At 38.5% G+C, this 24,742-nt stretch overlaps 1 protein-coding gene across 1 annotated transcript in view; it reads right to left on the reverse strand.

Moving 5' to 3' along the window:
• Positions 1 to 24,742, reverse strand: part of C5H12orf42 (chromosome 5 C12orf42 homolog) — a 174,497-nt gene that overhangs the window by 20,115 nt on the left and 129,640 nt on the right. Inside the window, 5 exon segments of the mRNA XM_061419064.1 lie at positions 13,374 to 13,518; positions 23,502 to 23,908; positions 23,910 to 24,026; positions 24,028 to 24,138; positions 24,140 to 24,348. Coding sequence (XP_061275048.1) covers positions 23,831 to 23,908; positions 23,910 to 24,026; positions 24,028 to 24,138; positions 24,140 to 24,348 — 515 coding nt within the window. The 3' untranslated portion in view covers positions 13,374 to 13,518; positions 23,502 to 23,830.

Consider the following 24,742-nt stretch of genomic DNA (forward strand, 5'->3'; position numbering starts at 1 on the left):
GTGTCCTCCACCGTGCCCTTTGAGTCAGGGCGGAAACCAGATACTGAAGAGACTAGCAAACAGAAGAAGATATAACAGAGGGAAACGCCTTGGAAGCTACAGGCAATAGATCAAAACCCTGTGGTTACTACGGACTACATAGGAAGGGGCCTATAGATCTTGAGAAATATAAATCTGACCAAGGAACTAGCCAAAAATGAACTGAACCCACAACACCCACAAAAAAAGAAACAAAAAGTCCTAGATATATTTTTATTATTTTTACGATCATTCTTTCTTTTTTTTTTTTAAGAGAAAAAAAAAATTTTAAGTCCTCTATTGTTCCTTTAATTTTCACTTTTATAACCTATTACTTTGCAAAAAAAAAAAAAAAAAAAGACCCTATTTTTTTCTTCTTCAGCAAACTTCATATATATATATTTTATAATTTTTTGACCTTGTTTTTTTTGTTGTTGGTTTTTGTTTTTTTCTTCTTTTCTTTAACATTGTATTTTTGAAATTCCAAACTCTACTCTAGATTTTTAATTTTCGCTTTTTGGTATATGTTATCAATTTTGTACCTATAGTTTTTTTTTTATATAATTTCTGTGATTTTTTTTTTCTTCTTCTTCTCTGTTTCTTTCTCTTCTTCTTTTATATAACATTGTATATCTGAAATTCCAAACTTTACTCTAAATTTTCAATTTATGCTTTTTGGTATTTGATATCAATTTTGTACCTGTATTTTCTTTATAATTTTTGTGACATTGTTCGTATTTGTTTGTTTGTTTTCTCTCTTTATTTTTCTTCTTCTTTTTTTTTTTTTAACATTGTATTTTTGAAATTCCAAACTCTACTCTAGATTTTTAATTTTTGCTTTCTGGTATTAGTTATCAATTTTGTACCTGTACTTTCTTTATAATTTTCACGACCTTGTTTGTTTTTGTTTGTTCATTTTTTCTCTCTTTCTTTTCCTTCTTCTTTTCTTTAACATCGTATTTTTGAAATTCCAAACTATACTCTAGATTTTTAATTTTCGCTCTCTGGCATTAGTTATCAATTTTGTACCTGTACTTTCTTTATAATTTTTGCGACATTGTTTGTTTTTGTTTGTTCGTTCTTTCTCTCTTTCTTTTCCTTCTTCTTTCTTTAACATCGTATTTTTGAAATTCCAAACTCTACTCTAGATTTTTAATTTTTGCTTTTATGTATTTGTTACCAATTTTGTACCTTTAAGGACCCAATCTTCAGGACCCATTTTTCACTAGGGAGTGAGATTACTGGCTTGACTGCTCTCTCTCCCTTTGGACCCTCCTTTTTCTCCACCAGGTCGCCTGTGTCTCCTCCCTAACCTCTCTCTACTCTACCCAACTCTGTGAATTTCTGAGTGTTCCAGACGGTGGAGAACACTTAGGGAACTGATTACTGGCTGGATCTGTCTCCCTCCTTTTCATTCCCCCTTTTATCCTTCGGGCCACCTTTGTTACCTTCCTCCTTCTTCTCTTCTCTGTATAACCCCGTGAACATCTCTGAGTGGTCCAGTTGTGGAGTGCACATAAGGAAGTGACTACTGGCTAGCCCACTCTCTCCACTATTGATTCACCTCATCTCATTTGGGTCACCTCTAACTCCCTCCTCCCTCTTCTCTTCTCCATGTAACCCTGTGAACCTCTCTGAGTGACCCTCACTGTAGAGAAACTTATCATCTTTAATGTAGATGTTTTATCAATGGTGCTGTATAGAAGGAGAAGTTTTGAAACTACTGTAAAAATAAGACCGATAATCGGAAGCAGGAGACTTAAGTCCAAACCCTGACTCCAGGGAACTCCTGACTCCAAGGAACATTCATTCACAGGAGCTCATCAAATGCCTCCATACCGACACTGAAACCAAGCACCACACAAGGGCCAATAAGTTCCAGGGCAAGACATACCAAGCAAATTCTCCAGCAACAAAGGAACACAGTCCTGAGCTTCAAGATACAGGCTGCCCAAAGTCACCCCAAAACTATAGACATCTCATAACTCATTACTGGACATTTCATTGCACTCCAGAGAGAAGAAATACAGCTCCACCCACCAGAACACCGACACAAGCTTCCCTAACCAGGAAACCTTGACAAGCCACCTGTACAAACCCACACACAGTGAGGAAACGCCATAATAAAGAGAACTCCACAAACTGCCAGAATACAGAAAGGACACCCCAAACTCAGCAATTTAAACAAGATGAAGAGACAGAGGAATACTCAGCAGATAAAGGAACAGGATAAATGCCCACCAAACCAAACAAAAGAGGAAGAGATAGGGAATCTACCTGATAAAGAATTCCGAATAATGATAGTGAAATTGATCCAAAATCTTGAAACTAAAATGGAATCACAGATAAATAGCCTGGAGACAAGGATTGAGAAGATGCAAGAAAGGTTTAACAAGGACCTAGAAGAAATAAAAAAGAGTCAATATATAATGAATAATGCAATAAGTGAAATTAAAAACACTCTGGAGGCAACAAATAGTAGAATAACAGAGGCAGAAGACAGGATTAGTGAATTAGAAGATAGAATGGTAGAAATAAATGAATCAGAGAGGATAAAAGAAAAACGAATTAAAAGAAATGAGGACAATCTCAGAGACCTCCAGGACAATATTAAACGCTACAACATTCGAATCATAGGGGTTCCAGAAGAAGAAGACAAAAAGAAAGACCATGAGAAAATACTTGAGGAGATAATAGTGGAAAACTTCCCTAAAATGGGGAAGGAAATAATCACCCAAGTCCAAGAAACCCAGAGAGTACCAAACAGGATAAACCCAAGGAGAAACACCCCAAGACACATATTAATCAAATTAACAAAGATCAAACACAAAGAGCAAATATTAAAAGCAGCAAGGGAAAAACAACAAATAACACACAAGGGAATTCCCATAAGGATAACAGCTGATCTTTCAATAGAAACTCTTCAAGCCAGGAGGGAATGGCAAGACATACTTAAAATGATGAAAGAAAATAACCTACAGCCCAGATTATTGTACCCAGCAAGGATCTCATTCAAGTATGAAGGAGAAATCAAAAGCTTTTCAGACAAGCAAAAGCTGAGAGAATTCTGCACCACCAAACCAGCTCTCCAACAAATACTAAAGGATATTCTCTAGACAGGAAACACAAAAACGGTGTATAAACTCGAACACAAAACAATAAAGTAAATGGCAACGGGAACATACTTATCAGTAATTACCTTAAATGTAAATGGGTTGAATGCCCCAACCAAAAGACAAAGACTGGCTGAATGGATACAAAAACAAGACCCCTACATATGTTGTCTACAAGAGACCCACCTCAAAACAGGGGACACATACAGACTGAAAGTGAAGGGCTGGAAAAAGATTTTCCATGCAAATAGGGACCAAAAGAAAGCAGGAGTAGCAATACTCATATCAGATAAAATAGACTTTAAAACAAAGGCGGTGAAAAGAGACAAAGAAGGTCACTACATAATGATCAAAGGATCAATCCAAGAAGAAGATATAACAATTATAAACATATATGCACCCAACACGGGAGCACCACAGTACGTAAGACAAATGCTAACAAGTATGAAAGGAGAAATTAACAATAACACAATAATAGTGGGAGACTTTAATACCCCACTTACACCTATGGATAGATCAACTAAACAGAAAATTAACAAGGAAACACAAACTTTAAACGATACAATAGACCAATTAGACCTAATTGATATCTATAGGTCATTTCATCCCAAAACAATGAATTTCACCTTTTTCTCAAGCGCACATGGAACCTTCTCCAGGATAGATCACATCCTGGGCCATAAAGCTAGCCTTGGTAAATTCAAAAAAATAGAAATCATTCCAAGCATTTTTTCTGACCACAATGCAGTAAGATTAGATCTCAATTACAGGAGAAAAACTATTAAAAATTCCAACATATGGAGGCTGAACAACACGCTGCTGAATAACCAACAAATCACAGAAGAAATCAAAAAAGAAATCAAAATTTGCATAGAAACGAATGAAAATGAAAACACAACAACCCAAAACCTGTGGGACACGGTAAAAGCAGTCCTAAGGGGAAAGTTCATAGCAATACAGGCACACCTCAAGAAACAAGAAAAAAGTCAAATAAATAACCTAACTCTACACCTAAAGCAACTAGAAAAGGAAGAAATGAAGAACCCCAGGGTTAGTAGAAGGAAAGAAATCTTAAAAATTAGAGCAGAAATAAATGCAAAAGAAACAAAAGAGACCATAGCAAAAATCAACAAAACCAAAAGCTGGTTCTTTGAAAGGATAAATAAAATTGACAAACCATTAGCCAGACTCATCAAGAAACAAAGGGAGAAAAATCAAATCAACAAAATTAGAAACGAAAATGGAGAGATCACAACAGACAACACAGAAATACAAAGGATCATAAGAGACTACTATCAACAATTATATGCCAATAAAATGGACAACGTGGAAGAAATGGACAAATTCTTAGAAAAGTACAACTTTCCAAAACTGGACCAGGAAGAAATAGAAAATCTTAACAGACCCATCACAAGCATGGAAATTGAAACTGTAATCAAAAATCTTCCAGCAAACAAAAGCCCCGGTCCAGACGGCTTCACAGCTGAATTCTACCAAAAATTTAGAGAAGAGCTAATACCTATCCTGCTCAAACTCTTCCAGAAAATTGCAGAGGAAGGTAAACTTCCAAACTCATTCTATGAGGCCACCATCACCCTAATACCAAAACCTGACAAAGATCCCACAAAAAAAGAAAACTATAGGCCAATATCACTGATGAACATAGATGCAAAAATCCTTAACAAAATTCTAGCAATCAGAATCCAACAACACATTAAAAAGATCATACACCATGATCAAGTGGGCTTTATCCCAGGGATGCAAGGATTCTTCAATATCCGCAAATCAATCAATGTAATACACCACATTAACAAATTGAAAAATAAAAACCATATGATTATCTCAATAGATGCAGAGAAAGCCTTTGACAAAATTCAACATCCATTTATGATAAAAACTCTCCAGAAAGCAGGAATAGAAGGAACATACCTCAACATAATAAAAGCTATATATGACAAACCCACTGCAAACATTATCCTCAATGGTGAAAAATTGAAAGCATTTCCTCTAAAGTCAGGAACAAGACAAGGGTGCCCACTTTCACCATTACTATTCAACATAGTTTTGGAAGTTTTGGCCACAGCAATCAGAGCAGAAAAAGAAATAAAAGGAATCCAAATTGGAAAAGAAGAAGTAAAACTCTCACTATTTGCAGATGATATGATCCTCTACATAGAAAACCCTCAAGAGTCCACCAGAAAATTACTAGAAATAATCAATGACTACAGTAAAGTTGCAGGATATAAAATCAACACACAGAAATCCCTTGCATTCCTATACACTAATAATGAGAAAACAGAAAGAGAAATTAAGGAAACAATTCCATTCACCATTGCAACGGAAAGAATAAAATACTTAGGAATATATCTACCTAAAGAAACTAAAGACCTATATATAGAAAACTATAAAACACTGGTGAAAGAAATCAAAGAGGACACTAATAGATGGAGAAATATACCATGTTCATGGATTGGAAGAATCAATATAGTGAAAATGAGTATACTACCCAAAGCAATTTATAGATTCAACGCAATCCCTATCAAGCTACCAACAGTATTCTTCACAGAGCTAGAACAAATAATTTCACAATTTGTATGGAAATACAAAAAACCTCGAATAGCCAAAGCGATCTTGAGAAAGAAGAATGGAACTGGAGGAATCAACTTACCTGACTTCAGGCTCTACTACAAAGCCACAGTTATCAAGACAGTATGGTACTGGCACAAAGACAGAAATATTGATCAATGGAATAAAATAGAAAGCCCAGAGATAAATCCACGCACATATGGACACCTTATCTTCGACAAAGGAGGCAAGAATATACAATGGATTAAAGACAATCTCTTTAACAAGTGGTGCTGGGAAATCTGGTCAACCACTTGTAAAAGAATGAAACTGGACCACTTTCTAACACCATACACAAAAATAAACTCAAAATGGATTAAAGATCTAAACGTAAGACCAGAAACTATAAAACTCCTAGAGGAGAACATAGGCAAAACACTCTCCGACATACATCACAGCAGGATCCTCTATGACCCACCTCCCAGAATATTGGAAATAAAAGCAAAAATAAACAAATGGGACCTAATTAACCTTAAAAGCTTCTGCACATCAAAGGAAACTATTAGCAAGGTGAAAAGACAGCCTTCAGAATGGGAGAAAATAATAGCAAATGAAGCAACTGACAAACAACTAATCTCAAAAATATACAAGCAACTCCTACAGCTCAACTCCAGAAAAATAAACGACCCAATCAAAAAATGGGCCAAAGAACTAAATAGACATTTCTCCAAAAAAGACATACAGATGGCTAACAAACACATGAAAAGATGCTCAACATCACTCATTATCAGAGAAATGCAAATCAAAACCACTATGAGGTACCATTTCACACCAGTCAGAATGGCTGCGATCCAAAAGTCTACAAATAATAAATGCTGGAGAGGGTGTGGAGAAAAGGGAACCCTCTTACACTGTTGGTGGGAATGCAAACTAGTACAGCCACTATGGAGAACAGTGTGGAGATTCCTTAAAAAACTGGAAATAGAACTGCCTTATGACCCAGCAATCCCACTGCTGGGCATACACACTGAGGAAACCAGAAGGGAAAGAGACACGTGTACTCCAATGTTCATCGCAGCACTGTTTATAATAGCCAAGACGTGGAAGCAACCTAGATGTCCATCAGCAGATGAATGGATAAGAAAGCTGTGGTACATATACACAATGGAGTATTACTCAGCCATTAAAAAGAATACATTTGAATCAGTTCTAATGAGGTGGATGAAACTGGAGCCTATTATACAGAGTGAAGTAAGCCAGAAGGAAAAACATAAATACAGTATACTAACGCATATATATGGAATTTAGAAAGATGGTAACAATAACCCGGTGTACGAGACAGCAAAAGAGACACTGATGTATAGAACAGTCTTATGGACTCTGTGGGAGAGGGAGAGGGTGGGAAGATGTGGGAGAATGGCAATGAAACATGTAAAATATCATGTAGGAAACGAGTTGCCAGTCCAGGTTCGATGCATGATGCTGGATGCTTGGGGCTGGTGCACTGGGACGGCCCAGAGGGATGGTATGGGGAGGGAGGAGGGAGGAGGGTTCGGGATGGGGAACACATGTATACCTGTGGCGGATTCATTTTGATATTTGGCAAAACTAATACAATTATGTAAAGTTTAAAAATAAAATAAAATTGGAAGAATTAAAAAAAAAAAAATAAATAAAATGTTTTTAAAAAAAAAAAAAAAAAAAAGAATTTTCTAGTGCAATACATACTTGTTAGCATATCATTGACCAGAGATGTATTAACTCCACAAGCATAAGTTTCTGCAAAAATCCCCCAGTCAGTAATGTGTTAAAATTCCATTTTAACTGGATGGCATCACTGATTCAGTTGGGACATGAGTTTGAGCAAACTCCGGGAGATAGTGAAGGACAGGCATGCTACCATTCATGGAGTCGCAGAGTTGGACATGACTTAGCCATGGAACAACAACAACAACAAAATGTTAGACTGAAAGCTTTGTTCCAGTTCCACCCAAAACACCTTTCAGGTAACCCTGGGGATGAGGAAAAAGTAAGAGACAGAATCTCCTCAAAGATTTGAGACAGAATTTATGAATCTCGCGAGTCTTGATGCCTGAGTGTTCCTAATCTAAGCAGTTCCCCTAAGAACATAAAATGAAATGGCAATACTGTTGATGATATAAATGACTATTTGGAGTTTTTACTTCTTAATCCTTTATGCCTATTTGGAAACACTGGAAAATAGAATGTTTTATTAACAAGCACCATCCCTTGATGGTGATCCTTGTATTGACGTGAGGCCAACATGAAAAAGAGTGTGGAATGAACTGGAAATGAAAAGCAGAGCATTCACTCAATAATCATCCCACCAACTTTATGGAGATCCACCTGCTACTTAGAGGTATGAGGATATGATACTGACACTCCCCAACTACAGGTGGCTCAGGGCCTCCAGGGAAGACAGGGCATCATCAGAGAGTCACTAACAGTCTGTGCCTTAGATGTGGTACATAAGCTTTTTCAACTTGTTTCCTCATCTCTAAAATTAGGGAAATGGCAGAGTTGCCATTTCTTACTGCTCTTAGAATTGCTGTGACATTAAATGGGATGATGACCATAAAAGACTTGGTGTCTGGCACATAGTCATTTATATCAGTTTGAATGTTTTTGCTTACAGGAGACAGAAAACTTGACCAGCAGTGGCTTAAATCATGTATTTATTTTTCTGTTAACAAGCAGCCTGGGGTGGGCAACCCACAGAACTGTTTAGCAATGATGGGCATCTGGCCCTGCAACTCCGGAATTCTCCTGACCTGTCTTCACAGTGTAAAAACACCTGCTGCTTTTCAAGTGCCTCTTTTTTTGACAGCAATAAGTAGATCCTTCCTAAGAAGCCCAAGAGACTTTCTTATATGCTCCATTGGCCAGAAATATGTATTAAGTGCATAGTACCGGGCCTGGCATCTACTAACTAATCAGTACAATTTAGCTATCAGATGATAGTGATGATGGTGGTGATGGTGATGGTGGTGGTGACTGTGATGATGGTGGTGGTGACGCAATAGAGAGGAAAAACATATGTACTTTCTGTTTATAATCAAGACCATCTGTCAACTTCTGGATCCATTTGTCCCTCTCTTCCAAGGTCTGATATAAAGAGATGGAATCACAGAATACAGAAGCGTATTGGACTAATTAATATCTAATTAAGATATTGCTTGGGAGAGCAAAAAAGGAAGGACAGTCACAAACAAATGGAAGTAGATAAAATAGGATATCGTGGGTATAACCAGGGAGGTTGGTAAAGTTAGAAATAGCATAGAATCATAAAGCATGATCCCTGAAAGTCCTTCTCATTACCAGAGTAATGAATGAGTCTTCTCTGAAACTAGGGCCCAGAGAAGGTAAATAATTAACTCAAGGTAACACAGAATTTCAATTAGAACTTAGGTTTCCTAAAGCCTGTAATTTAAAAAAAAAAAAATTTGTTACCAAAAAATGCAATCTAAAGGTGAAAGAAATGCCTAAAATAAACTCTGATTATTAGTGGAGTCAATTGCTGCCCATCTGCCATAATTTTACCCTCCCATCCTGGCATAAAAAGAGTTAATAAGCAAGCATTTTCTGGTTATAAACAACAGAAAATACCAAAGTTTCCTTGTTTTTCTGAATGGCACCAACACCTGATAAACAAACCTTGCTTTCAAAAGATTTCATAATCTAAAGTGTGTGCTTAGTCACAAGCTGAACTCTTGATTCCTTGCCCCTGGAAACGAAGAGAAATCTCTAATTCAGTAAAATATAAATGATCTGGGATCAAATCATGGTTTGTGTCCCTTGAAAATGCTTAGCTTCTCAGAAATAGACTCACAGACAGAGAAAATAAACTATGGTTACCAAAGAGGAAAGGGGGAGGAAGGGATAAATCAGGGATTCAGAGTTAACAGATTGAAAGAACGTGAAAGTCGCTCAGTCATGTCCGACTCTCTGCGACCCCATGGACTGTATAGTGCATGGAATTCTCGAGGCCAGAATACTGGAGTGAGTAGCCTTTCCCTTCTCCAGGGGATCTTCCCAACCCAGGGATTGAACCCACGTCTCCCGCATTGCAGGCAGATTCTTGCTTCTCAGAAATAGACTCACAGACAGAGAAAACAAACTATGGTTACCAAAGAGGAAAGAGGGGAGGAAGGGATAAATCAGGGATTCGGAATGAACAGATACACACTACTATATAGAGCGTTCCCTGGTGGTGCTAGTGGTAAAGAATCTGCCTGCCAATGCAGGAGATGCAAGATATGCAGGTTCAGTCCCTGGATCAGGAAGACCCCCTGGAGAAGGGAATGGCTACCCACTCAAATATTTTTGCCTGAGAAATCTCATGGACAGAGGAGCCTGGCAGGCTATAGTTCACAGAACCAAAGAGTTGGACATGACTGAGCACACTGCTATATATAAAATAAACAACAAAGACCTGCTGTATAGCACAGGAAATTATACTCATATGCTCAATACTTTGTAATAACATATAATGGAAAAGAATGTGAAAAAGAATACAAACATATATGTGTATATTTATGTATATAAAAATGCACACACACACACATATATACACACACTTTGCTGTATACCTGAAACTAACACAACATTGTACAATAAATCAACTTATTTCAGTGTTTTAAAAGTCCAGTTTCTTTGTCCCTCTGGAAATAGAAACAGCCCCTCAGATTATAATCCCATTATATTTAACAGCTTTTATTCTACCTTATTTCTTGATTTAGCAATCTGTCCATGGACTGGGTACATATACAGTAGATGGGAAATAAGCATGTGTCAAATGCTATCCCAACATTAATAAACATCTAATCATCTAGATCTTAAAAAGATGGTATTAACTTGAATATCAGAGAGACAGAACATAGTGGCTCATCAGAGGAGATGGCAGCCAGAGCTAAATCCCTAATAATACCTAACTTATATCAACATCGTCCACAATCAGATGTTACGCTGTGATTTTGACATGGATTGTCTATTGCATTTCATCCTTACAACAAGCCTCTGAGGCAGGAACAGCTATTGTCAACACCCACTTGGTAGAGGAGGAAACTGAGCTTTAGAGAGCATCAGCCAAGTGGAAAATGATGGAGCCAGGATTTGAATAGCATTGATCAGGGCTGTACTCAGTTGTGTGTAATAGGAACCAGATTTCAGTGGCTTGACCCAGTAAGGGTTTAATTTTTCTTACATAACAAGGAATTCAAGCATAAAGAACTCAGGGCTCATAACCAGCCCAGGAAGTCATCAAAGACCCACAGACCCAGCTGCCTTCTTGCCTCCACAGGCACCACCCTTAACCTGTGGCTGTTGTCGGCACAGTCAGAAGAGGACTTCTGCGCCTCCAGGCACTGCATCTGTCGGAAAGCAGGAAGAAGCAGGAAAGCAAGAGACAAAGGTTGCTCAGTCGTGTCTGACTCTTTGCTGCCTCATGACTGTAGCCCACCAGGCTCCTCTGTCCGTGGAATTTTCTAGGCAAGAATACTGGAGTGGATTGCCATTCCCTTCTCCAGGAGATCTTGCTGACACAAGGATTGAACCCAGGTCTCCTGCATTGTAGGCAGCTTCTTTACCATCTGAGCCACCAGGGAAGCCCATGAGAGACAAAGGACATGTAACCAAATCTGTTCCTTTTTTATCAAGAAAATGGTAGCTTTTCCAGTAGAATTCTTTTTTTTTTTTTTAACTTTACAATATTGTATTGGTTTTGCCAAATATCGCAATGAATCCACCACAGGTATACCTGTGTTCCCCATCCTGAACCCTCCTCCCTCTTCCCTCCCCGTACCCTCCCTCTGGGTCATCCCAGTGCACCAGCCCCAAGCATCCAGTATCGTGCATCAAACATGGACTGGCGACTCATTTCATACATGATATTATACATGTCTAGTTGACCAGAACAGGCTGTTAACACAGCTACTCTAGCTGCAGGTAAGTATGGAGATGTGAACACTCAAGCTAGCACATTGTTGCCCTAAATAAAACTCAGGTTCTGTTACTGAGAAGTAGAGAGATTGGGTAGACAACCAGCAGCCCCCATACTGAATCCAGGCAGCGATTGGACATTGAAGCTCAAGAAATAAATGTGCTCATAACCTCTATGCCAGCACAAACATCAATATCCTATCCCACTGTTCCCCACCAAAAAACTGTTTGAACCAACTTGTCACTGGAGTGACAAGTTTTTTGTTGTTGTTTGTTTTCTTTACATAGCTTCTTCTAAAAACCCATTCCTGGAGCATAGAGGGAGGAAGCCTGAATGCTGTCTGGGTCCTATAATTATCACTTGCCTCCCGCTCCCCTTTTCAATGCAGTAAATGACCATCAAGCCTTCTGCTCCCCGATGACCAAACACCGAAAATAATTTTCTTTGAGAAGACTTTGTTCCACCTAATTTGTGAGTAAAATTTCCTAAGGGCAGCAGTGAAAGGTCTAAGATAATGAGGAAGTCTTCAAATTCAGGGGAACTGATGAGATCTGCTCTCAAAGTCGCCATACACCATTAATCAATTGTTACTAGGCAGAGTCACGGAACCCAGATAGAGGTCAGCAGATCACATGACCCACGGCCAGCCAAACAGCCAGCATCCTGCTGCTTAAACGAAAGCAGAAGTGACTTTGTAACTCTTCCCACTTAGCTGAATTCATAACTTATGCTGATTTTTCATAGCCAGGGTTCAGTTTAGACTGTGGAGAGCCACTGAGTAAAATAAAGTAAAAAACCCAGAGGTGGGTGGGAAAGTGTGTGTGTGTGTGTGTGTGTGTGTGTGTGTGTGTGTGTTGACAGGGGTGGTGTTACCAAGTAAACAAGATAAGCTGGCCATAAGATTTACAAGAAAAACAAATTGGAAATAAAAATCACATTTTAGCAGATTACCCAGTTTTACCTAATGTGTCCTTATTTGAAAATTACAAGTGCCTTTACTCATTATTTCCATACTCATTTAAATTTATTCTTGTCCTTTTTTTTTCAGTCTAAATCATAGATGCTGTGTTTCATCATTTTCCATAGGGCACAGTATTTTGATTTTTCAGATGCTCTGTAAACCTAAATAGTTGCTATTATGTCAGACTTGGACACATCTTGACCTTCTTTGACTTCTGTTTGTTACTGCTTATATGCTAAGGTGCTTCAACTATTTGTAAGAGTATCTTTAGATGGTTCTGAAAGATAGATAACTGAACATCTCAACATTACCTTTAAGTATTTCTTATGTTAGCAAAATCCAAAACTTCCTCTCTAAATAAAAAGGGAGATTTAGTACATTCTTCCTCTGATTCTGGAAATTTTTGAGCACTAAGGAAAAATGTAAATTAAAAAGTAAAATCATGTATTACCGAGGGCAGGGAAATTTTATTTAATAAACAATTCCCTCCTACATTGGTTCAGGCTGTTCTTTTTAGTCATACTTGGGACAAGATGCTGGGCAACAACCACATTTAACAGAAATACCCAAAATACCATCCAGAGAAACAAATTGGGTCGTATTAAGGTTCTGTTTCCATATCCACTTAGATATGGAACAGTTAGTGCTTGGAAGTTCCCAGTTTAGTTCCTAAAATAAGAGAAGTCCTCTAATTTGTCAAATAAAAACTTTCCCACACTTATACCAAAGCATAAAAATCTGTGCAGATCAAACTTACCATGACAAAAGATGAAGACATAAAATTATTTAGTTTAGGATCTCTGGTGTGTGTTTTTAGTTTAGGCTAAATCTTTTTTAATATCACCAGTTCTTTAAGTTCCAGAAGTCAGAGAGCATGTCCAGTGAAATACTTTGGAATCTTTCTGACAAGGGCAAAGAGAAGCAAAAGTTAAATCTTGCATGCATTTCAACCAGCCTTCCACATTTAGGAATTTATAATATAAAAATAATCAAAAGAATACAAATAAGAACATGTAAGATATATTCATCATATTAATTACAAAAATATTTGCTAATAGTGAAATCTGCAAGTCACTAAAATGTCCCAAAATAATGGATTGGTGAATTGCATTATGACTATGCAATGAAATTCTCTGTAGGTCTTTGAAACAGCAATAAAGGTCACTATTTATTGATATTGCAAAGATAGCCACAGTTCAGTGTGATAGGGAGGAAAATCAGCTTATAGAACAATGTATGCAGTATGAGCTCATTTTTGCAAAAAGAGTACAAAGATACAATATGTTAAGAAAAAAGTATTAAAAAGATATGCTCCAAAATATAAACAATGATTGTGACTGGGTTTATTAGGCCATAAACAATTTTCACTTTTTTCCACAGTAGACAATTCATGTCAAGGTCTCAGAATAGTATCTGATACATGGTCCATATATATTAGGTACTATTCATATTAGGGTTTTAATTTATCAGTCATTGCCTCTGATGTGTCACTGGTTTTTTGTCTCCTTCTAAGTAATTTCTTTTTCTTTTTTTCTGACAATAATGAGAAAACTACGCAAGAAGTGATTTCCATTTTGAGAAAAAAAAGGGGGCTGGGGGGAGGTTAGGGAGAGGTTTCTGCACCAATACTTGTCTTCCCATCTGGGTTAGTCACATGCATGCAAAGGGCCTAAAAAGAGAGGTGGAGGGGAAGCGAGAAGGAAGACTTCGCCACAGTAAATGAAAAGCAAACAATATGCATATCAGCATCCCAAGATGTACCACTCTGCTGGGAAAATCCAAGACAAAAGAATTTTCGGACACAACAGTTCAAAGCATATTGCACCTGTCAAAACGTCTGTCATCTTCTATAGAAAGGCACCATTCTAAGAGAGAAAAGGGAAACTTTCGCAAAGTCACTCAGGAACAACAGCTTACTTTGTCTCCTTCCTCTGGTCAACTCCTCCATCTGAAAGCCATTTAGCTCCATGCTATAGCTTGCCTGGAAGGACCAGACAATAGGAAGGTCTCTTTCATTGTCAAGGACAGTTACACTTTGAAGATGACGCTCAAAAGAGGTTAAAATGGGTCAACAAGCAATTGTTGGCCCTATGCAAGGACATGCGAAGAGGACATTGTTAGTCACACACACACACAAAATCTCTATCTCAAAGAATTCAACTTTAACCTAGAGGAGGTGTGGGAAGGAAGAAACTAACATGCAATACTGGTTTTATCCCAAAGAGGAATTAGGAAGGGAAGCGATCTACCCCAAGAGGATTAATTAATAGACAGTTTGAGGATGGTCTTTGCCATTCCAAATATCCATCCACACTGTGTATTAAGAAGATAAGTGTAATTTAGGGAAAAGTGAGAAAAATGTGACTTTTCTAAAAATACTGTATGCAAGTGATGTTAATTCCATGCTGGTTATTACATTTGTTAAGAGTTTTATTTTCTAGATTCACTTTGGGAAATGTGTTTGGCATGTAGTCAGATGAAAGGTAAAGGTTGGGTGGGTGGATATATTTAAATCGTAGTTATTTCTTTTGTGCAATTTCTTAGATATCTTTAAAAGGGAAGTCTCAGAACCCATTGGAGCAAAGATGATCTAAAGAGAAGTAACAAGGAAAATCTGAATCAGCCCAACTCTATGCCTATATTCACAGCCTGATTCTGCCTTGTTTAGGCCATATGACTCTGGACGAGTAACTTAACCTCCCTCTTGTCAGTTTCCACTTGTGTAAAAAGAGGTAACAACAACAGGCCATCAGAAATATTGGGAGGATTAAGGCAGAGACTGCATCCAGGAGAAATGAAAACATTTATTTACACAAAAGCTTGTACACACAAGTTTTTCATAATAAAAATGTGCACACAGCATCATTCATAATAGTCAAATAGTGGAAATAATGCCAATGGAAAAACAAAATGTGGTCTAGCCACACAGTGGAATATTATTCAGTCATAAAAAGGAATAATATACTGACATCCTATAACATGGAAGAATATTGAAAAAACTATGTTAAGTGGAGGAAGCCAGTCACAAAAGACCACATATTATACAATTCTGTTCATATTAAATTCCCAGAATAGGGAAATCCTTAGAGACAGAAAGCAAATTAGTGATTGTTCAGAACTGGAGAGTGGAGAAGGAGAGAACAGAAAGATGATAGCTAAAGCGTATAAAATTTGTGTTTGAGTAGGTGAAATGTAAAATTTACTGTGATGATGGCCACACATAGGTGTCAATATACTAAATATATTGTCAATATACTAAAAACCAGTGTATTGTACACTTTAAATGGATGACTTATATAGTGTACAAATTATATCTCAATAAGGTTGCTAAAAATAAACAAAAGAGACCAAGCAAGAATGATGGACAAAACTGTGGCAAGAAAACAAAACAAAATACTTTTTTTAAAGGAGGGTGGAAAAGTACTATAATAAAGGAATCAGAACTGTGCTTGACACAGAGTAAGGACTCGATAAACACTGAGTATCAGAATTATTTTTATGAGTAAGTATAAATCATTGTGAATAGCTTTGGAAAAAAGAGTGCTGTTATGTAGTATGACTAACAGTAAGACTGAAATTTCAACTTTAATCTTAAAATATTAATCTTTAAATATATTTCAAAATTCAACCTTATCCCCTGAAATCTAAAGATAATCCATTTCTAAATAGTCCACTTAAAAGGTAAATTTCAAAATGAAATGCAGCTCTTTCTCTTCTTTAATGAGTTTGCTATGTAAGTATATTAAATTATCTGTGATTGTCAAATCTTCTTTAAGCTTTGGAAACTAAGTACAGAGTCAAAATGTGAGAAAGTTCTTTCATTACAAAATACACTTACAAGTGGAATCATTCTTTAAAAAAAAAAAACTTGGGGGGACTTTCCTGGTGGTTCCATGGCTAAGAACCCACCTTCCAATGCAAGTAACACGGGTTCAAACCAGAGTCTGGGAACTAAGATCGCACAAGCCATGTGTCACGGCCAGAATTTTTTTTTTTTTTTTAAGTTTAAAACTACCTTTAAAAAAAAAAGTTACTTGTGGTGGTAGATACTGCCAACTGTCATTTTGTACTCTGAACTCTTCTAAACTGAAGGTTCTTAATGAAATATTTTGTTAATTCATCAACTATTTACTTCATTTTTAAAATACAGATGCTTGTGAGCATGAGTGTTGGAGGAAGTCACTGAACAAATTGCTTTGTCTGTTTCCTCATCAGTAAAAGAGATACTACAGTACTACTTAACCCCACAATGCTCTGATGAAGGTAAAGAATATAGAGACATGATCACCTGGTCACCAGAAATAATACTCACTGTCAGTGTAAGGCAGCTGGATCTAGAAGCCTTCCATTAGCCCTGCATAACTGATGGTGATATTTGCGCTAATTATTGTTGATACTTGTAGGAGGAAATGGCAATCTGCTCCAGTATTCTTGCTTGGAGAATCCCATGGACAGAGGAGCCTGACGGGCTACAGTCCATGGGATTACAAACAGTCAGAAACGACTGAGTGACTAAACCACCACCGCCACCATTGTCTATACTAGTCACAAAATAATTATTTGCATTTGCACTGCAGTTATGCTTTTCAAAACGCTTTGATTTGATAGAAACTTGATCCTCAAAGTATCCCTTGCAGTAAACAAAACGTTACCCCAATTTAACCGAGAAGATACTGCAGCCAAAGGATAGAGAGACGAGATGTTAAGTTCAGATCACATTTACAGGAACATACTCCCGGCTCTTCAGATCCAAGTCAGCCCAGCTCCTGAGTTCTTCCTTACCTCTCCCGCTATGATGTCCCGTCCCTTCCACCACTTTGATGCAGATCAGCTCTAGTGATCTTGGAAAGGGCTACCATCTTTAACAAACCTCAAAACCACCTTCACTTTCTTAAGTTTCTGAGACTTCATTCACAGAGATGCTGTTGCTTCACACAAAAAGAACTATGTGATGATCATCTCTGCTCTTCAAAGTGTTCAGACGTATCATATGTCATCAACTCACAACACTCACCTCCCACTCTCCACTTTGTTACAAGGAAGAGAGGGATATAAGTAGAGTTTATAGACTTACCTCACTTAGGTACCAATAGCATGAAATAAAAACTAATTTATATATGCTATCTATATAGATAGAATATACACATATATTCATTGTACTTATATAATAGTTCTAATGACACAGTATACAATAATATGGCTTATATACAAAAAATATTGTATAGTATATAATCAGTTCAGATCAGTCGCTCAGTCGTGTCCGACTCTTTGCGACCCCATGAATCGCAGCATGCCAGGCCTCCCTGTCCATCACCACTCCCAGAGTTCACTGAGAATCACGTCCATCGAGTCAGTGATGCCATCCAGCCTTCTCATCCTCTGCCATCCCCTTCTCCTCCTGCCCCCAATCCCTCCCAGCATCAGAGTCTTTTCCAATGAGTCAACTCTTCGCATGAGGTGGCCAAAGTATTGGAGTTTCAGCTTTAGCATCATTCCTTCCAAAGAAATCCCAGGGCTGATCTCCTTCAGAATGGACTGGTTGGATCTCCTTGCAGTCCAAGGGACTCTCAAGAGTCTTCTCCAACACCACAGTTCAAAAGCATCAATTCTTCGGCACTCAGTTTCCTTTATAGTCGAACTCTCACATCCATACATGACCACAGGAAAAACCATAGCCTTGACTAGACGAACCTTTGTTGGCAAAGTAATGTCTCTGCTTTTGAATATGCTATCTAGGTTGGTCATAACTTTCCTTCCAAGGAGTAAGCGTCTTTTAATTTCATGGCTGTAATCACCATCTGCAGTGATTTTGGAGCCCAGAAAAATAAAGTCTGACACTGTTTCCACTGTTTCCCCATTTATTTCCCATGAAGTGGTGGGACCGGATGCCATGATCTTCGTTTTCTGAATGTTGAGCTTTAAGCCAACTTTTTCACTCTCCACTTTCACTTTCATCATAAGGCTTTTGAGTTCCTCTTCACTTTTTGCCATAAGGGTGGTGTCATCTGCTTATCTGAGGTTATTGCTATTTCTCCCGGCAATCTTGATTCCAGTTTGTGTTTCTTCCAGCCCAGCGTTTCTCATGATGTACTCTGCATATAAGTTAAATAAGCAGGGTGACAATATACAGCCTTGACGTACTCCTTTTCCTATTTGGAACCAGTCTGTTGTTCCATGTTCAGTTCTAACTGTTGCTTCTTGACCTGCATACAAATTTCTCAAGAGGTAGATCAGGTGGTCTGGTATTCATTCCCATCTCTTTCAGAATTTTCCAGTTTCTTGTGATCCACACAGTCAAAGGCTTTGGCATAGTCAATAAAGCAGAAGTAGATGTTTTTCTGTAACTCTTTCTTTTTCCATGATCCAGAGGATGTTGGAAATTTGATCTCTGGTTCCTCTGCCTTTTCTAAAACCAGCTGGAACATCAGGAAGTTAACGGTTCACATATTGCTGAAGCCTGGCTTGGAGAATTTTGAGCATTACTTTACTAGCGTGTGAGATGAGTGCAATTGTGCGGTAGTTTGAGCATTCTTTGGCATTGCCTTTCTTTGGGATTGGAATGAAAACTGACATTTCCCAGTCCTGTGGCCACTGCTGAGTTTTCCAAATTTGCTGGCATATTGAGTGCAGCACTTTCACAGCATCATCTTTCAAGATTTGAAATAGCTCAACTGGAATTCCATCACCTCCACTAGCTTTGTTCGTAGTGATGCTTTCTAAGTCAAGGCCACTTGACTTCACATTCCAGGATGTCTGGCTTTCTAAGTGATCACTTTCTAAGTGATCACTTTCTAAGCATCACTTTCTAAGTGATGCTTTCTAAGTCAAGGCCCACTTGACTTCATATTCCAGGATGTCTGGCTCTAGGTCAGTGATCACACCATCGTGATTATCTGGGTCGTGAAGATCTTTTTGTACAGTTCTTCTGTGTATTCTTGCTATCTCTTCTTACTATCTTCTGCTTCTGTTAGGTACATACCATTTCTGTCCTTTATCGAGCTCATCTTTGCATGAAATGTTCCTTTGGTATCTCTGATTTTCTTGAAGAGATCCCTAGTCTTTCCCATTCTGTTGTTTTCCTCTATTTCTTTGCATTGATCGCTGAAGAAGGCTTTCTTATCTCTTCTTGCTATTCTTCGGAACTCTGCATTCAGATGTTTATATTTTTCCTTTTCTCCTTTGCTTTTCGCTTCTCTTCTTTTCACAGCTATTTGTAAGGCCTCCCCAGACAGCCATTTTGCTTTTTTTCATTTCTTTTCTATGGGGATGGTCTTGATCCCTGTCTCCTGTACAATGTCACGAACCTCATTCCATAGTTCATCAGGCACTCTATCTATCAGATCTAGGCCCTTAAATCTATGTCTCACTTCCACTGTATAATCATAAGGGGTTTGATTTAGGTCATTCCTGAATGGTCTAGTGGTTTTCCCTACTTTCTTCAATTTAAGTCTGAATTTGGCAATAAGGAGTTCATGGTCTGAGCCACAGTCAGCTCCTGGTCTTGTTTTTGCTGACTGTATAGAGCTTCTCCATCTTTGGCTGCAAAGAATATAATCAATCTGATTTCAGTGTTGACCATCTGGTGATGTCCATGTATCGAGTCTTCTCTTGTGTTGTTGGAAGAGGGTGTTTGTTATGACCAGTGCATTTTCTTGGCAAAACTCTATTAGTCTTTGCCCTGCTTCAATCCGGATTCCAAGGCCAAATTTGCCTGTTACTCCAGGTGTTTCTTGACTTCCTACTTTTGCATTCCAGTCCCCTATAATAATATCACATATAATGCTTCCCTGGTGGCTCAGACAGTAAAGAATTTGCCTGCAATGCAGGAGACCTGGGTTCAATCCCTGGGTTGGGAAGATACCCTGGAGGAGGGCATGGCAACCCACTCCAGTTTTCTTGCCTAGAGAATCCCATGGATAGAGGAGCCTGGTGGGCAACAGTTCATGGGGTGGCCAAGAGTTGGACACAAATGAGTCAGTAAGCATGTATAATTATAAGCTTGAAAATATACAAATATATATATATAATAGTTAAGAATAAAGCTTCCTCATATGTGAAGTAGCACTAATGACAAGAGTAACTACTTCATGAAGCCATTGTAAGGACTTAAATGAAAATGTGAACTGTGAAATTCCAGATGTTCAAGCTGGTTTTAGAAAAGGCAGAGGAACAAGAGATCAAATTACCAACATCCACTGGATCATGGAAAAAGCAAGAGAGTTCCAGAAAAACATCTATTTCTGCTTTATTGACTATGCCAAAGCCTTTGACTGTGTGGATCATAATAAACTGTGGAAAATTCTGAAAGAGATGGGAATACCAGACCACCTGACCTGCCTCTGAGAAACCTATATGCAGTTCAGGAAACAACAGTTAGAACTGGACATGGAACAACAGACTAGTTCCAAATAGGAAAATGAGTACGTCAAGGCTGTATACTGTCACCCTGCTTATTTAATTTCTATGCAGAGTACATCATGAGAAACGCTGGGCTGGAAGAAGCACAAGCTGGAATAAAGATTGCTGGGAGAAATATAAATAACTTCAGATATGCAGATGACACCACCCGTATGGCAGAAAGTGAAGAGGAACTCAAAAGCCTTATGATGAAAGTGAAAGAGGAGAGTGAAAAAGTTGGCTTAAGGCTCAATATTCAGAAAACTAAGATCATGGCATCTGGTCCCATCACTTCATGGGAAATAGATGGGGAAAACAGTGGAAACAGTGGCAGACTTTATTTTGGGGGGCTCTAAAATCACTGCAGATGGTGACTGCAGCCATGAAATTAAAAGACACTTACTCCTTGGAAGGAAAGTTATGACAACCTAGATAGCATATTCAAAAGCAGAGACATTACTTTGCCAACAAAGGTCCGTCTAGTCAAGGCTATGGTTTTTCCTGTGGTCATGTATGGATGTGAGAGTTGGACTGTGAAGAAAGCTGAGAGCCGAAGAATTGATGCTTTTGAACTGTGGTGTTGGAGAAGACTCTTGAGAGTCCCTTGGACTGCAAGGAGATCCAACTAGTCCATTCTAAAGGAGATCAGCCCTGGGTGTTCTTTGGAAGGAAAGATGCTAAAGTTGAAACTCCAATACTTTGGCCACCTCATGCGAAGAGTTGACTCATTGGAAAAGACTCTGATGCTGGGAGGAATTGAGGGCAAGAGGAGAAGGGGACGGCAGAGGATGAGATGGATGGATGGCATCACCGACTTGATGGACATGAGTCTGAGTGAACTCTGGGAGTTGGTGATGGACAGGGAGGCCTGGCGTGCTGCAATTCATGGGGTCTCAAAGAGTCAGATATGACTGAGCGACTGAACTGAACTGAACTGAAATGCTTAGAACAGTCTCTAAAATACACACTCAGGAAACATTATCTGTCACAACTATTACTTATCCTACATACTAAAAAGGATTCCTCACTTGTAAACATTGTTCATTAGAGATGCTCTTAAATATTTTTTCTTCCATGTACTAGTTTTTAAAATTTATCACTATTTTTCAATGAAACTTTCGGAAAAACATAGTTTTCCCTAAAGCAACACATTATCTTCTTAGGAGGACTCTTATAGCATGTGGTAATAAATATCCCTTAAATCAAATCACATACCCCTGAAAAAACAAAAGCAAGCTGTAACCCAAAACCTTAGCAACAATGATTTTATACTACAGGACTTTGTTCTAGTCCTCAGTCACACTCCAATGCAAATACACATATTATTTATTTCTTAAAACTGATTCGTACTCAGTTACAATTGTTCAAATTGAAAAAAATAACAGTAAGAAAGATTTAACTATGCTTACCTTGGGGCATTTTTGTCCAGGTTCTAGTGCCTCTCAGAAAGACCTGAACACCTGTGCCCCATAACTATGACAGTCAACATTGCACATGTTGGTAAAGAACTGATGGTAAAGAACCATCACTATCTAAACTATGGACATAGTTAGACCAACTAAACGCCCAAACATATGCATCCAAAATGAGATAAATCAAGACAGCTCATTACATTTCCTCCAAGGAAGAATGGGTTTCTGGAGGTGTTTATGAAGGACTGCTCTCTTTAGCTTTGATCCTCTTTTTTTTTTAAAGAAGCCCTTACTTTGACCTCTACTGGGTGACATGGATTCTAGTATATCTAGAATAGAGTTTTGAGTCATGTTGTCTCAAATGCATTCCACAAGACACTAGTGTCCAAGCTATTTATAGGCATTATATTAAAAAAAAAAAAATACACACCACATCAGAGTTCCCTGACCACATAAATGTAGACATACTACATATAGTATGTAATACATGCTTTATATATATTTTATATATATTGAACTGAAGGGGAAAATGCAGTAGGATTTTACAGCCTCCATGTATCGAATTCTATAAATCCAAGTTTGTGGGGAAACTGCAAGAAATTTGCAATTCAAACTGTGTGTGAATGTCGTGGTAATATTGATTTGTGTTTCACTCTGTGAAAAAAACAGTACATTAAAAAGAGAAAAAACTAAACTCATAAAATCATTTGCTAAATTAGTTTCTGCATTGCCTCACAGTGAAAAGCTGCTATGTTTAACCGACCTTAAACCAAAATCGAAAACACTGCCTAAAACCACAAGTTGATATAAACGTTCCCTAAGTGTCTCTTCTGCATTAACCTTAGTTCCATGTGTTTCAGGAGCCTCCAAAGAGGTTCTAGCTTCAGGTTTCTGACATAAAAACCTTAATATAGCCTGAAGAACTCCCCTAGGCACATGGGGAGTAATCAAATTTCATGTTAACTATTAAATTACAGACATTCAATTATGTTTTCCAAACCTCTGTTTAGAGATTCAAAAGGCCCTTAGAAAACATCCTTAAACTGAAGCCCAAGTTGGCAAGTGAAACCCTTTACCTGCGAGAGCAGAACAAAGCCGGGTCGGGCCCATCCCTGCCAGCACATGCTGAAGTGGCACGCGATGTACCCCATCCCCATTGTGAGGTGCAAATTCTTTGTGACACTGGGAGACACCGCAGAACAAAAATACTATTAGAAATGCTTCAAAAGGAACATTTTTGGGCTGCGATAGAGACTTTTGACATTATTTATTAGGTTCAAAACGGCCTCTGTGAAGCCTGACAATGGTTCTGTGGAAACCAGTACATCTGAGGCCCTTTCTGTTGTTCTGGGCAGGCATTGATTTGAAGATAGGCAGCACTCACCGAACAATTCCCTCGCAGCGGTCAGTGTAAGTGAGCATTCACCCCCGGCCTAGGAGGGGCCTGTGAACAAACCGTATGGAAACGAGGGGGTGGGCGGGAGTGGGGAAGAGGAGCAATCCTTGATTAACCTCTTGGAGAAGAGATGGGTAGGAGTACTGGTGAATCCAGGAAGGGGCGCTCCTGCCAGACTACTGTGGAGGGAGGCGTCTGCCCCGGGCCCGTTTTTCCTCGGGGGAATGAGGATGCTTGGGGAGCATCTTTGGTGCCATGGCAACTGCGCCTATTCGGACTGGATTTCCGGGCGCGCCTGGGAGCCGGCTTTGGGAATCTAGGCTTGCAGGTCGGTGCACCTACTGGGGCTGCTGTCTTCTCCCCCAACTCCAGTTCTGAGGAACTCCAGGAGACTTTGGGCGAAGCAAAGGGGGTCTGGCTTCTCCGGAAGAGGCCAATGGCAGCGTAAGGCCTCAGAATAAGACCTGGAAGACAAAGAAGAGCCGGGGTGGCGCTCAAGTGTGAGGAATTTACCCGCCCCGCTAAAACTTAAAAAAAAAAAAGAAAAGGAAAAGAAAACTCTCCTGATAACTGGATGTTTCAGAAATCCACGACGTTTGTAACAAGCTGAGAGAAAAAAATTTAATCCCCTGACGTTACGCTCATGTGCTTCCCACGTTTCTTTAAGAAAATAAAGTGCTATCCATTCCTTTACTATTGTTTGAAAGAACCTCCTCCCCCCAAAATAATTTTTACAGAATCCTCCTAAAACTTTTAATTTCAAGGAAAACAATTCAAAACTTCCAAAGAGAGGGAAGAATGAGTGACTAAAATAAAGCCTCATATTTGAAATTTAGGGAAAGGCTTTGAATAGAAATTACTCTGGAGTTAGAGATCATGGAAAAACAAACAATTTTACAGCCCATTTAGACTATGACTGAC

The sequence above is a fragment of the Bos javanicus genome, chromosome 5 (genome assembly GCF_032452875.1).
Source record: "Bos javanicus breed banteng chromosome 5, ARS-OSU_banteng_1.0, whole genome shotgun sequence".
NCBI classification, from domain to species: domain Eukaryota; kingdom Metazoa; phylum Chordata; class Mammalia; order Artiodactyla; family Bovidae; genus Bos; species Bos javanicus.